Here is a 15,575-nt window from a genome sequence, read left to right as displayed (position 1 = left end):
AGTGTTAAAATTACTTATTTCAATAAATAAACAGGAGCAGACCCAAAAAAATTAGTAATTTCCCATTTCAATCTATAAATTATGCCCCTGTAGAAGAGACTACTATATTGCACCACAAACTTTTCTCCAAAAGAAATATTGCTTTAAATAAAAAGCTGAGGTTGCTGTGGCTCTATTAGGTGTTTAAGCATGTTGTTATTATATACAGAGAGAGAAAGAGAGAGAGAGAGAAAGATACGATGCACCTTCACTTCACACATGCGTATATATGCTTACCTTTCAAATAAAAATACATTACACAAGGCCAGTTATATTAATTAAAAACATAATGATTAGTCATATATAAAAGCTATAATTATCATCATTAATTAAAATACCAAAATGTCAGCAATTAGTTCCAGAACATATAACTCATCAATGAAAAACTCATTTAACCACACAAAATATTCTGTTCAATTCATGCAGGGGGAACATATTACGGAAATTCAAATTCATTCACAATGGGTTTGGCAAAGCAATTTTTTCCTTCAGGGTTCCAGGTTTCACATGCTGTTATATTTATAGTTACTATATTGTGTTGTTTCTCGGTGTCATATAATATATGTGGCTATATGCATAATTTTGCATTTATTTATGTAGTCATATTTATATAGTATATATTGGAAAACTGGAAAACTGTATTCAACAAAATTTCATTTTAATGTATGCCAATTACTGTACATTGAGAGTGGCAACACAGCTATTCTAAGCCTAAGCTCATAAGATCCCCCCTTCTTTTAAAAAAAGCCTGTTTAATAATTAGCATTGGATCTACCCTATTTTCAATAAAATAAATAAGCATACCGCAACACACACATATATATACACACACACCAGCAATTCCATAAGAAAAAAGGTAGTCCTTGTTCTGGTTTCTGGTAGAAATTTAGCCATTACAAATAACTCTTATTAAATGCATTATTTCATGAATAAACTCCATTTATTTCTCTGCTCTTCTGGAATTCAAACACATTTCATACAGGCACTTATCTGTTGGTCCATTATCTCCCTTAACTGCATTTCTCACATTCCTTCTCCACTTAACAAGATTTATTTTCCTAACAGCATGATTTCTAAAACAGCAGCCCTGACTGTTAATCAACACAGAATACTTTTGCTTACTTGGGAGCGGCAAGAAAAACCTCAATTTTTCACTTCAGCAACGTTGAAACTCCACCATTCTTCCCCACTGACCCAATGTGCCAAATACATCACTACAGTATTTAACCCATTCTTCTCCTTAATATCTTCATCGAGACACCTGTTCTCTACGTTTTGGGGCCCTTCTGAATTTAGGGTTAACCCAGCGAGCGTCTGATTCTCCCTCGCTAGATCCTGAACTCATAGCCCCATCCTGTGGCTGGCCTCCCACCTGTTCTACTACCTGTAACCCCGGGCCTCCCACTAATTCATAAACACTATCTGAATCCGAGTCCTCAATATCTTCATCATCCTCCAACTGACCAGGAGTATGTACAACAGTCCTAAGTGTTGTGCTTAGAAGTTTCAAAAACGGATGCAGTTTTCAAAACCTTTTGTGTTACCAGAAGACCAACTTCAAAAATTAAAAAAATGCTTTTAAGACCCACATTTTAAAAAACAATGACATTATTTTACCTAGTTTCTATCATATGCTTAGTTTACCTCAAGAAGAGAATTACCTCTTTCCAGAACTTTCTGGACTTTGATGTGGTTTGCACAGAATCCACTGTATAATTTGAAGTGATCAGCATAATAGAGGAAAGAGCCTCCCAAAGAGAAGAGCAGTTTCTGAAACAAAGAAGGTGAGAAATTTAATTTTAGAGATTCCCCATTACCTTAATCATGTGATTAAGCAAAGTCTAATAATGCTCTTCAAAGGAGTCGTTCATTAAATTGACAAACAATGCAAGAAGCCATTCAAAACCAAAACAGATGTGATGGAATTTGCCCAGATCTTCAGGAGGGAAGGAGTCATTTCCAGAGGAGCAAAACATGGAGCAGTTTCAGTACGCTTGTGTAGGAGAAAGTTAAAACAGCACCTCCCCAGTAATTCCCAGAGTGTATGTTTGATAAAGGAAGTCCTCAATTTATAACCACAAGTGAGCCTAAAATTTCTGTTGCTAAGCAAGACAATTTTGGTCCATTTTATGACTTTTCTTGACAGTTATTAAGAGAGTCACTCCAGGTGTTAAAAGTTTGTAACACGGTTGTTAAGTGAGTGACTTTCCCATTGACTTTGCTTTTCAGAAGGTTGCAAAAGATGACCACATGACCTTGGGACACTGCAACCGTCATAAATATGAGTCAGTTGCCATGGCCCTGAATTTTGATCATGTGGCCGTGGGGATGTTGCAATGGTCATTAGTGTGAAAAATGGTCATAAGTCACTTTTTTCATTGCCTTTGTAACTTTGAACAATCATCAAACGAACTGTAGTTAAGTTAAAGGATTACCTATATTGGTGATGGCTAGCCTTTTTGCCATCGCGTGCCAAAAGCATGGGGGATGTATGTGGGAGGGGGTGTTGCTCACACGCATGCCCGCACTCATAATTCAATGCGCCTGCCCCGCGCATGTATGCACGCCCTCCTGTGCACCCCACACTTTTGGCGTGTGATGGCACAGCGCACCCGTTTTTGGCTCTCCCCAGGCTCTAAAGACTTTCTAGGAGCCTGAAGAGGGTGAAAACGGCCTTCCCCACCCCTCTGGAAGCCAGAAACAGTCCATTTCTGAACTTCTGGTGGACCCAGAAGGCCTGGTTTCACCTACCCCAGCCTCCAAAGGCTTTCCTGGAGGCTGGGAAAGGCAAAAACAGCTCCCTCACACACACACACACCCAGATGCCCTCCGCAGGCCAGAAATACCTTCCCAGAGCCTCCGCACAAGCCCTTTATTTACCACAAAACAGACCACTGGTGATTTCTGGGAGAGGGTGGGGTCAGGGTGAAAATCAGCTGACCAGCGTGCACATGTATGCTGGAGCTGATCTATAGCAATGGCTCCCTTGCTGTCACATATGGCTCTGTGTGCCACCATAGGTTCACCATCACAGTCCTATACTATACTACAATAGTCTGCTTTTGTTTGGAAAGAGTTCTGTCTACATATGATGGGGGAAAATAATAAAGAAAACTGCTTAAAAGAGTTCCAATGTTTCTTTCTTGATTTTTGGACCCTGACAGCCAATTAACAGTAAATAGAAAATTATATGAAAGCCATTGAAATAAAGGACATTATGATTATACCTAGTTTTCCTCTATTTCATACTTTAATTCTGCCTTTGCCCTGTTTTGCATTCCTGAAGTTTTTCATAAAAAAACTTTTGTAATCCTGATTGATTGTAACTTATGCTATTATATAATTGCCTTTGCCATTTATGAGCATGAATATATCTTGTCTTTCTAGTGATTTCAAGTCAATGATATGTAACAAACACAAATCAACAGAACAAATTGGATAATGAATAGAAGATTTGCATGAACTAAAGCCAACAAATATGTTGGAAAGTGATTCACTGAAAACATGAATCATTTCAATTATGCCCCTCTATGATGAGAAATTTCTTCTCTTGAATGCAATGCTTGTTTACCACAGGTGCTTAATTCATTGCTAGAATTGGATTAAGAAATGAGCTATGAAAACAGATGGCAAAGCTTGTCATAGACTGGAAAAAAGAACTGATGTGAAGTTAAATGCATTTTTAAAAAGTGAGAGAGAATATTCTGAATGAAGTTATTTTATTATTCTAGAAATCATATACAATTGTTTTAAATTGTATTATCGTACTGCTCACGCTTTTAACAATTTACACAAAACTCTTGTGATAAATGCAAGAGAGATGAATAGGAATGACAGAAATGAATCCTATCCAGGAGGAAAATTTAGTAAAAGATCACAAATTTAAAATAGGGTATTAATTGAGGTTCAGATATAAATAGTAGACATGACAGTGGTTTACAGAGCAAAGTAAAATGTCCCAATATATTATTAGGATTCATCCAGAATACCACAAAGTAATTTAGGAACTTACATAATACATTCAAGGAGACCTTGTTTAGTAACCACAACTGAGGCCAACAATTCAGTAAGTAAGTTAAGTATTCTTATGATTTTACTTTGCTTAACAGACCTGCACAGGTTGTATATGCAAGGATTTTTCCAGGGGTGAATTTCAAAAAATTTCCCTACCGGTTCTGTGGGTGTGGTTTGGTAGGCGTGACAGGGGAAGGATATTGCAAAATCTCCATTCCCACCCAACTCTGGGACCAGCCAGAAGTCGTATTTGTTGGTTCTCCGAACTACTGAAAATTTCCACTACCGGTTCTCCAGAACCTGCTGATTTGTCCTAAAGTTGTTATTGTTGTTTTCCTGTTATCTTACTACAGTGAACCCTCGAGTTTCGCGATCTCGATGTTCGCTAAACGCTATATCGCGAGTTTTCAACCCGGAAGTAAACTCCACCATCTGCGCATGCGTGCCCTATGCGTAGATGGTGGAGTTTCCCCGCCGGGCAGAGGCTTCCCTGGGTCTTCCCCCTCTTTCTCTATGTTGCTTCTTCCTCTCTCACACTCTCTTCCTCCCTCTCTCATCTTTCTTTCCTTCTCTCTCTTTCTCTATCTCTCCCCCTCTTGCTCTCGAGCGGGCGCCTAGCAGCTGATCTGCTCGGCAGCGCAGCAGCAGCGAGGAGCCGAAGATCTTCGGCTCCTCGCTGGTGCTGCGCTGCCGAGCAGATCAGCTGCTAGGCGGATGAAGGAACCTTCCCTGGGTCTTCCCCGCCGCCTCGGATCCTCGCTGATGCCCGCCCGCCGTTTGCCGCTCGCCCCGTTCGGCGGCCGCACGTCCCGTTCGCCCGCCGCTCGCCTCATTCGCCCGCCGCTCCCCTCGTTCGCCCCCCACTCCCCTCGTTCGCCCGCCGCTCCCCTCGTTCGCCCCCCACTCCCCTCGTTCGCCCGCCGCTCCCCTCGTTCGCCCCCCACTCCCCTCGTTCGCCCGCCGTTCCCCTCGTTCGCCCCCCACTCCCCTCGTTTGCCCGCCGCTCCCCTCGTTCGCCCCCCACTCCCCTCGTTCGCCCGCCGCTCGCCTCGTTCGCCCCCCACTCCCCTCGTTCGCCCGCCGCTCCCCTCGTTCGCCCCCCACTCCCCTCGTTCGCCCGCCGCTCCCCTCGTTCGCCCCCCACTCCCCTCGTTCGCCCGCCGCTCCCCTCGTTCGCCCCCCCACTCCCCTCGTTCACCCGCCGCTCCCCTCGTTCGCCCCCCACTCCCCTCGTTCGCCCGCCGCTCGCCTCGTTCGCCCCCCACTCCCCTCGTTCGCCCGCCGCTCCCCTCGTTCGCCCCCCACTCCCCTCGTTCGCCCGCCGCTCCCCTCGTTCGCCCCCCACTCCCCTCATTCGCCCGCCGCTCCCCTCGTTCGCCCCCCACTCCCCTCGTTCGCCCGCCGCTCCCCTCGTTCGCCCCCCACTCCCCTCGTTCGCCCGCCGCTCGCCTCGTTCGCCCGCCGCTATCGAACTTGCTATCGAGCCTGCTAATGAAATCCAACCCGCAGCAGCCCTTTCCCTCTCCAGGCTGCGGGAGGGGTCCGGAGAACAATGCCTGGCGCCGCGCTCCCGGCTGGGCTTTTTTCCCCCATTTCCCCTCGGGTGGAATTTCAGACCCTCCGCCGGTTGGATTTCATTAGCAGGCTCGATAGCAAGTTCTTCCTCCCTTTAGAAAGCCCCGCAGCCTCCTCCGACCGGCGAGGCCGCCAGCGAGGACCCGCAAAGCCGCCGCCGCCGCAGCGAGGCCAAGCCGCCCGCTCCCACGGCACGGGCTCCCAACACAGCGCCGCACAGCCCGCCCTCGGCAATGCCTCCGCGGATCTGCAAGCCCAGCCAAGCGACGCCTCTGGTCTGGGCGAAGGCAGTGGGCAGGCCCCGCCGCAGCAGGCCCCGCGGGCACTGCGCGCCAAGGGCCGGCCAGGCCGCCGGCCAACAAAGGGGCTCCCTCGCCTCCCTCGGGCAGGTTTACAAAGGCAGCGCGGCAACTTGGAGCACGGCACGCCCCGCAGCCCTCGCCTCGCCCGCCCCCGCCTGGCCGGCGCTCCGGCTACCCTCCCCCCGGTCGCCGTTTGCTGCTCGCCCGTTCACCTGCCCGCCATCAGGACCGCCGCGCACTAACTTGATGACGGCCAAGCCGTCCCAGATCGTGGGGAGGGGAGCTCTTCTCCAGCCAGGGGACGGCGAGGCCCTCCCAATGCCCCACGCTTGGAGCCGGAGTGAGGCCACTTCCGCCTCCGGATGAAGGAATCTCCTCAAACTCAAAGCCTGTATCCTGCCGCCCGGTTTACCCAGGACACGAGCGGCGAAGTGACTTGGAGGAATGGAAAGTCCAAACCGCCCGGTTTCAGTGGGGTTTCCCCGTTGCCCAGGGATTCCTTCGCCCGAACGGAGGTGGCTGTGGCTCACTTCGCCGCTCGTGTCCTGGGTAAACCGGGCGGCAGGATACAGGCTTTGAGTTTGAGGAGATTCCTTCATCCGGAGGCGGAAGTGGCCTCACTCCGGCTCCAAGCGTGGGGCATTGGGAGGGCCTCGCCGTCCCCTGGCTGGAGAAGAGCTCCCCTCCCCACGATCTGGGACGGCTTGGCCGTCATCAAGTTAGTGCGCGGCGGTCCTGATGGCGGGCAGGTGAACGGGCGAGCAGCAAACGGCGACCGGGGGGAGGGAGTTAGGAAAGTCCTACTTCTCCCCCCGCAGCCAAAAACTCGCAAGGTAAGCTTCGGGGCGGGGCGGGCGGGGCCCTTTTGTGCCAGTCGGGGAGGCGGCGGCGGCTGCAGCAGAGGCGGGCGGGGGAGGCCGGCCCGCCGGAGGGGCGATGCGGGCGGCGGAGACAGGCGAAGTCCCGCCCGCCCCCCGCCCGCTTGGCCCCGGGGGGCTGAAGGGAGCCGGGCGGGGGAGGGCGGGGGCTACTCGGTTCTTCCTCAGCCGGGGGTAGCCGGAGCGCCGGCCAGGCGGGGGCGGGCGAGGCGAGGGCTGCGGGGCGTGCTGGGCTCCAAGTTGCCGCGCTGCCTTTGTAAACCTGCCCGAGGGAGGCGAGGGAGCCCCTTTGTTGGCCGGCGGCCTGGCCGGCCCTTGGCGCGCGGTGCCCGCGGGGACTGCTGCGGCGGGGCCTGCCCACTGCCTTCGCCCAGACCAGAGGCGTCGCTCGGCTGGGCTTGCAGATCCGCGGAGGCATCGCCGAGGGCGGGCTGTGCGGCGCTGTGTTGGGAGCCCGTGCCGTGGGAGCGGGCGGCTTGGCCTCGCTGCGGCGGCGGCGGCTTTGCGGGTCCTCGCTGGCGGCCTCGCCGGGCGGAGGAGGCTGCGGGGCTTTCTAAAGGGAGGAAGAACTTGCTATCGAGCCTGCTAATGAAATCCAACCGGCGGAGGGTCTGAAATTCCACCCGAGGGGAAATGGGGGAAAAAAGCCCAGCCGGGAGCGCGGCGCCAGGCATTGTTCTCCGGACCCCTCCCGCAGCCTGGAGAGGGAAAGGGCCGCTGCGGGTTGGATTTCATTAGCAGGCTCGATAGCAAGTTCGATAGCGGCGGGCGAATGGGGCGAGCGGTGGGCGAACGGGACGAGCGGCAAACGGCGGGCGGGCATCAGCGAGGATCCGAGGCGGCGGGGAAGACCCAGGGAACGTTCCTTCAGCCGCCCAACAGCTGATCTGCTCGGTAGCGCGGCAGCAGCGAGGAGCCGAAGATGAGGTTTCCCCGTTGCCCAGGCAAAGGGGAAACCCCATCTTCGGCTCCTCGCTGCTGCCGCGCTACCGAGCAGATCAGCTGTTGGGCGGCTGAAGGAACCTTCCCTTGGTCTTCCCCACCGCCCACACGCAAACTTCACCATCTGCGCATGTGCGGCCATGAAAAAATGGCCGCACATGCGCAGATGGTGTTTTTACTTCCGCACCGCTATATCGCGACAAATCGAGTTTCGCGAGGGGTCTTGGAACGGAACCCTCGCGAAACTCGAGGGTTCACTGTAACTGCAAATGGTTGCTAAATGCGGCACCATAGACTTTCAATTTCCTTTATTCTCCTTCATTGCTTCCCTCCCCCTTCCAAAAAGATCTGGAGATGTTTCCGTGAAATATGAGGGACTTTAGGGACAGAAGTCTCTAAAATATTAGAGATAAACCCAGAGATTCAGTTATTTGATATAAACTTCTTCTCACTCATGCCGCTATAGTGTGATTGTACAAACTAATTGACTCAGCTAGTCACCTCTGGGATTCTCAAACTTTTCACCTGACCTCAGCACGGCCTTGGAAAAGGCATATCAAAATTTATTCCGTAAGGTGGAACAAAATCTTCCTATAGAATATAAACGGTTTTTAGTTTTATGCGTAAAAAATTGTAACGGGAGAAAATATTGCGAGTGGGGGGAGGGAAATCAAAGGGAATAATTATCATATTCCAAAATGTAATAAATTGTATTTACCCGAAACTGAGAAGGGGTTTCAAGTATGCTGAAATCACAGCAGGAGGAAATTCCATCTTCAAGGGTCTCTAAAAATACCTTCTGGAAATCCAGCATCTCTGGCAAGCTGCCAAATAAAGACTCCATCTGTGTGGAAGGGGGAGGAGAAATAAACATTGAGAAGATAAGACTGCTCAAGAAAAGAATACCTAATGTTCAATTGTGTTAAGCCAGAGTTAAACAAAGTGGTACATGGCATTAATAAATGCGGAGGAGCAAGATAATTTCTGAAACTAAAGACTTCTTAAAAACATTTTTGTTTTTAGGGAGGCTGGTCAACTTTGATCATCAAGGCACAACTAATGCGAAAAGAAAATGCTCTTAAAATGTCTGATCCAGTTAAAATGCCCATAACCTCCATAAACAATATAATACTAAACAAATAATTCCCTCAACACTGTCAGACTTTCTACTAAATCTGCACTTCTATTCTACTAGTTTTTCTCATCATTCCTTTCACCCATTTCCTCCCATGTTGACTGTATGACTGTAACTTGTTGCTTATATCCTAAGATTTTTATTAATATTGCTTCTTCGTTGCTTATTTGACCCCTATGACAATCATTAAGTGTTGTACCACATGATTCTTGACAAATGTGTATTTTATTTTATGTACGCTGAGAGCATATGCACCAAGACAAATTCCTTGTGTGTCCAATCACACTTGGCCAATAAAAATTCTATTCTATTCTATTCTATTCTATAAGATTAGAGAGCAGTTAAAATAACCATGGAAGTATCTCACCTCGTCTTGAGTAAGGAAAGTCTCATTCTGAAGAGGTTCCAGGTATAATTGAAAGAGGCAGCTCAGATCCTAGGGGAATTATCAAAAATTATTTAGATTTACATGTTTTTAAAAGCAACCCTCTTCTTAACATGTGAGGGTACAAGGTAATTGTTTTGAGATAATGCTTTTTTACTTAGGTTGCTGTAACACTTCTAGGGGAAAATATTTATTTATTTATTATATGCTGTTTTAACTGTCAAAAACAATGAGCATATTATAAAATACTTAGTTGTTCATCTATGTGTATATGCATGATATTAGGTAGCATTCTCAGAAGGGAAATTTCTTAGAAATCCTTAACAAAGCAGACCAAACCTAGAAATGTGTCTGGTGATTTGTTTCATTCTTTCATTATACTGCACCTTCTGCCCTGGATCTCACCCTTAAATCTTGTTTGTACAGACGGTCCTCAACTTAGGACCGTAATTGAATCTCTCGCTAAGCATGACAGTTATTAAGTGAGTTTTGCCTACATTTTACAACCTTTCTTGTCACAGTTGTTAATTGAATCACTGCAATGGTTAAGTTAGCAACAGGGTTGTTAACTAATTCTGGCTTCCCCATTTACTTTGTCAGAAGGTGGGAAAAGGTGGACCACATGACCAGTGGAAGGCTACCAAAATTTTTGCTACCCCACTGTGTCCCTCCCCCCCGTCCGGGCAATAGCCCACCCCTGCACATGACCCCAGTAAACTGCAACCATCTTAAATATGAGTCAGTTGCCAAGCATCCAAATTTTGATCCCAGGGAATGCTACAGTGATCATAAGTGTGAAAAACAGTCATAAGTCACTTTTTGGGTGTCACTGTAAGTTGGAAAGGTCACTAATTGAATAATTGTAAATTGAGAACCACCTGTATGTAGTTCAGGCTTCCTCGATTTGGTGCCATCCAAATATGTAGAACTGTAACTTCTATAATCGTAATCTGCCCTGAGTTCTTTGGGATTGGGCGACATAGAAGTGGAATAAATGGATGGATGGATGGATGGATGGATGGATAGATAGATAGGATAGAAGGATAGATAGAAGGATAGATAGAAGGATAGATAGATAGATAGATAGATAGATAGATAGATAGATAGATAAGCAATACATTTGAAAGAGGATTGTATAACATTATGAAAATGCACCTGTGGCTAAAATGCTGGTGATATACAGAAAGCAACCACAAAAATAAGGGGGGGGGGAGATTAACAGAGACAGAGGAACAGTAAAGCATGCCTAATACCTTTACGTAAGATTTCTCTGTGTCTACGAGTTCTTGGATGACCTTCCGGAGTCTGTCTGCATCAGTAAGTTGTCTTGCCAATGGCTTTAGAAGGGAGATATCTTTTAATCCTTCCATCCCATTCACCTGAGTTTCATGGAAATGTGGGCACAATGTTGTGATATCTCTAGTGCTCTGCAGGTTGAAAAGAGCATGGCTTATTACAATTGGCTCCTCTGTGATAGTTCAGTTGTGGATAGATTTACAGACTGGGCTAGGATTTGCAGACAATTGCTAGAATTACTGTACAGCTGAAATCTATAACAGTACATATATTCTAATGTGTTATCTAAGCTCTTCTTTCCAAAGAAATAGATACTGTACATATACGCATATATGTTCTTTTCTTCCATTCAATTCTTTGAAACAGCCTGGACAGGTCCCTGCAGTTTTCACAAGGTTTTTCAGAAGCAGTTTGCCATTGCCTCCTTCCTAGGGCTGAGAGAAAGTAACTGGCCCAAGGCCACCCAAATTGTTTTGTTCTTAAGGTGGGACTCCCAGTCTCCCAGTTTCCAACCTGATGTGTAAACCATTAAACCAAACTGGGTCTATACATAAATGTATACAAACATTTTATACATATACAGTGGTACCTCTACTTACAAACTTAATTCATTCTGCGACCAGGTTCTTAAGTAGAAAAGTTTGGAAGAAGAAGCAATTTTTCCCAATGTAAAAGCAAATCATGTGAGCTCCCCGCCTTTTCCAGCCCTGTTTCCTCCTAGGTGATTCCTAGAGAGGCCCCACAGAGGCTTCTCCGTGCCTTTTCCAGCCCTGTTTCCTCCCAGGAGATTCCTAGAGAGGTCCCACAGAGGCTTCTCCATGCCTTTTCCAGCCCTGTTTCCTCCCAGGAGATTCCTAGAGAGGCCCCATGGAGGCTTCCCCACACCTTTTCCAGCCCTGTTTCCTCTCAGGAGAGGCCTCACAGAGGCTTCTCCCTGCCTTTGCCGGTTAGTTTTGGAGGTTCGGGTTTGTAAATGGAAAATGGTTCTTGAGAAAAGGCAAAAAAATCTTGAACACACGGTTCTTATCTAGAAAAGTTCGTAAGTAGAGGTGTTCATAGGCAGAAATACTGCCGTACATGTCTCTGGTGGTGGGGGAGGGGGAGAAAGAGAAACAATATTGAAGATGGTAGCTTGTTATGTTTAGTGACTCATTAATTAATTTTAAAAATACTTATAATGAAAAGTTATCTCTAAAAGACTGCAGATTCTTTCCTGCCTTAGCATCAGTGGCTGAATTTTGTGATTTGAATTTCTGGCAGTTAATTCAGAAGAAAATGTCCTTGGCTACCAGTTGAGACATTAAAGAAGCCATTGGTCTGGCAGTTTTGCAGGGACAGTACTGTTTGAATAGGCCTTTGGACAAATTTATTACTAGAAAGTGGGAGAGAAGCACCCCCACTTTCAATATAAAGAGTCAATATAAAACCAGGAAAATTCTTAGAAAACCCACGCCTCATTCAATGTAACAAATAAGTAATCATCACCTTAATGGGAAACTACAGACAATCATCTACCTCTTTAAAATTGTTGAACTAAAACCAATAACTATGGAACAGATTTTCAAATTAAAAGCTATCTTTCATTTCACATTCATAATGTAACGTGAGATTTCTGCCAAACCACTCCAAAATGCAGAATGGGGAAGGATTTAGGATTTAATAAAAGCTAAAACAAAAGGCAGCCCATTTATAAAGAGATATTCATTACTGTAGTGCTTCGAAAAACAATGGAATAAAAAAGTCCAATAGAAGGCATAACTGGATGCCATCACTGAAGACACTGGCAAGAACAATATATTACACTCAATTGTGTAACTACTGCAGTGATCGACCACTTGTGGATGCACAGACTCAGTTTATAGCCGTTCAGGTACGTATCCTCCTCTCTATTTAATTTATTTGTCAATCAAGTATAGGATAGCAGTTTATATAAACATAACATAGAAAGTATTGATAAAAAAAGACAATAGAACAGTAGGACAGGGATGGTAGGCACAATGGTGCACTTATGCACGCCCCTTACAGACCTCTTAGAAAAGGGGAGGGATCAATTGTAGACAATCTAAGGTGGAAGATTTTGGAGTTGGGGGAAGAAACAACAGAGTCAGGTAGTGAATTCCAGGCACTGATCACTCTATTGCTGAAGTCGTATTTTCTGCAGTCTAGTTTGGAGCGGTTAACATTTAGTTTGAATCTATTACATGCTTGCGTGATGTTGCGGTTGAAGGTGAAGTAGTCATTGATAGGAAGGACATTTTGGTATATAGATTAGATTAGATTAGATTTATTGGATTTATATGCCGCCCCTCTCTGAAAACTCGGGGCGGCTCACAACAAGATAAAAACAATACATAATAACAAATCCAATACCCACCAATCCAATTACAATTTTAAGCTAAAAATTCATAAAAACAACCCCAGAATATTAAAACACGCATACAATCAATCTAACACCAAAACAACATGGGCAAGGGGGAGATGTTTCAGTTCCCCCATGCCTGACAGCAGAGGTGGGTTTTAAGGAGTTTACGAACGGCAAGGAGGGTGGGGGCAATCCTAATCTCAGGTGGGAGCTGGTTCCAGAGGGTTGGAGCCACCACAGAGAAGGCTCTTCCCCTGGGTCCCGCCAGACGACATTGTTTAGTCGACGGGACCCGGAGAAGGCCAACTCTGTGGGACCGAACCGGTCGCTGGGATTCGTGCGGCAGAAGGCGGTCCCGGAGATATTCTGGTCCAGTGCCATGAAGGGCTTTATAGGTCATAACCAACACTTTGAATTGTGACCGGAAACTGATCGACAACCAATGCAGACTGCGGAGTGTTGGAGTGATATGGACATACTTAGAGATGCCCATAATTGCTCTCGCACCTGCATTCTGCACGATCTGAAGTTTCCGAACACTTTTCAAAGGTAGCCCCATGTAGAGAGCATTACAGTAGTCGAGCCTCGAGGTGATGAGGGCATGAGTGACTGTGAGCAATGACTCCCGGTCCAAGTAGGGCCGCAACTGGCGCACCAGGCGAATGATTTTGTGAACTATGATTAGATTAGTTTGGAGGCGACGTAGTTGTAAATTGTCTAATTTCAGTATTTCAAGTCTGGTGGAGTAAGATATTTTGTTGCAGAGTACTTTGACTTTGAATTTTGCTACACATTGTTTGAAATTCCCCTGGAACAAAATAGCAGAGGCTTCTTGCTTTGTTCTTGAACCCAAAGCTGAATTCTCACCTCTCATTTTGCTTTCTTTGAAGGCAGACATGATAGCGTGGCTTCAAAGTCTTCTTCCAACTTAAGTTAAAATTACCCAATAGAATCAAGGGGTCTGAACTCTCATGGCAGAATGACAGTTTAAGCCAGGAATTGATATTGCTTTTTCACATATGTGCTGCTACTGAAATAGATCTTGCCACCAAGCACTGGGAACACAATGACAGATCCCAAAGATAGCAGCCTGCATTGTCTCCAGGATGGAGAAGTTCTTGAAAATGCACCATATAATAGCTTGACAATTGCCTTGCCTTAGGAGGCCTTAAATGAATGTACACATTTCTGTTTGAGAAGAAAAAGTTGGGAATTGCAGACCCAGATCTCTAACAGATTCTGTAATATGCACAGTCTTTGTCCTCCAGAAGCCTGAAGACTGAAAAACAACCAAAAGCCAACATGGGTTTGTCAAATAAAATGTTATTACATTTTTTTGACAAAGTGACAAAATTACTGGAGCAGGGAATGCTGTTGATATAATTTACTTGGACTTCAGTAAGGCATTTGATAAATTAGACCATCACCTACTACTAAATAAAGTAGAAAAATGTGGGTTAGACAGCAACTCCACCAAATGGATTGAAAACTAGCTGACCAACTGCACTCAACATGTAATGCTCAATAGAACTGCATTTATATGCAGTGGAGTACCCCAAGGCTCTGTTTTAGGCCCAGTACTAAACATCTTCGTCATTCAACATCTTCATCAAAGACTTGAATGAGGGGATATATGGGGAACTCATCAAATTTGCAGATGACATCAAACTGGCAGGAACAGCCAACACTCCAGAAAATAGGCTCAAAATGCTCAAAATACAGAAGGATCTTGACAGACTTGAACATTGGGTGCTATCCAACAAAAAAAAATTCAATGGTGAAAAAAGTAAGGTTCTACATTTAGGCAATAAAAACAAAATGCACAGGTATAGTATATGTGGTACCTTGCTCAACAGTAATAACTGTGAGATGGCCTTGGAGTCCTAGTGGACAACCATTTAAATATGAGCCAGCAGTGTGCAGTAGCTGCAAAAAAAAAAAAAGCCAACACAGTTCTAGGCTGCATTAACAAAGGGATAAAATCGAGATCATGTGAAGTGTTTATAATGCCTCAGGGTAAGGCCATACTTGGAATACTGCATTCAATTTTGGTCTCCATGATGTAAAAAAGAATGTTGACACTTTAGAAAGAGTACTGAGAAGAGCAACAAGATGATTAAGGGACTGGAGGCCACAACATATGAAGAACAATTGCAGGAACTGGATATGTCTAGTTTAATGAAAAGAGGGACTAGGCCAGTGATGGCGAGCCTTTTTTTCCTTGGGTGCCAAAAGAGCGTGGGCGCACGTTATTGCGCATGCGTGAGTGCCCACACCCATAATTCAATGTCTGGGGAGGGTGAAAACAGCTTCCCCCACCCTCCGGAGACCCTCTGGAAGCCGGAAACGGTCTTTTTCTCAACTTCTGGTGGGCCCGGTAGGCTTGTGTTTGCCCTTCCCAGGCTCCAAAGGCTTCCCTGGAGATGGGGGATGGTAAAAATACCCACTCCATTCCCCCGGAGGTTCTCTGGAACCCAAAAACGTCCTCCCAGAGCCTCTCTGAGAGCCAAAAATCAGCTGGCAGGCACACACATGCATGTTGGAGCTGAGCTATAACAACGGCTTGCGTGCCAGCAGATATGGCTCCACATGCCACCTGTGTCACCCGTGCCATAGGTTCGCCATCAGTGGTCTAGGGGAAACATGA

General features: G+C 46.2%; 1 protein-coding gene across 4 annotated transcripts in view; it reads right to left on the bottom strand.

The window, feature by feature from the left end:
• TIAM2 (TIAM Rac1 associated GEF 2) overlaps positions 1–15,575 on the bottom strand; it is a 183,198-nt gene that overhangs the window by 18,248 nt on the left and 149,375 nt on the right. For all 4 annotated transcript variants that reach the window (XM_070733750.1, XM_070733752.1, XM_070733751.1 and 1 more), the window contains 4 exons: positions 10,524–10,697; positions 9,253–9,321; positions 8,469–8,594; positions 1,701–1,809 (listed from right to left, as the gene is read on the bottom strand). In XM_070733750.1, the coding sequence (XP_070589851.1) occupies positions 1,701–1,809; positions 8,469–8,594; positions 9,253–9,321; positions 10,524–10,697 (478 nt within the window). The remainder of the gene's footprint in view (positions 1–1,700; positions 1,810–8,468; positions 8,595–9,252; positions 9,322–10,523; positions 10,698–15,575) is intronic.

Source organism: Erythrolamprus reginae, chromosome 1, assembly GCF_031021105.1.
Source record: "Erythrolamprus reginae isolate rEryReg1 chromosome 1, rEryReg1.hap1, whole genome shotgun sequence".
Taxonomy (NCBI): Eukaryota; Metazoa; Chordata; class Lepidosauria; order Squamata; family Dipsadidae; genus Erythrolamprus; species Erythrolamprus reginae.
The sequence above is the reverse complement of the archived record's forward strand: the minus strand, read 5'-3'. Positions and strand labels throughout refer to the sequence as shown.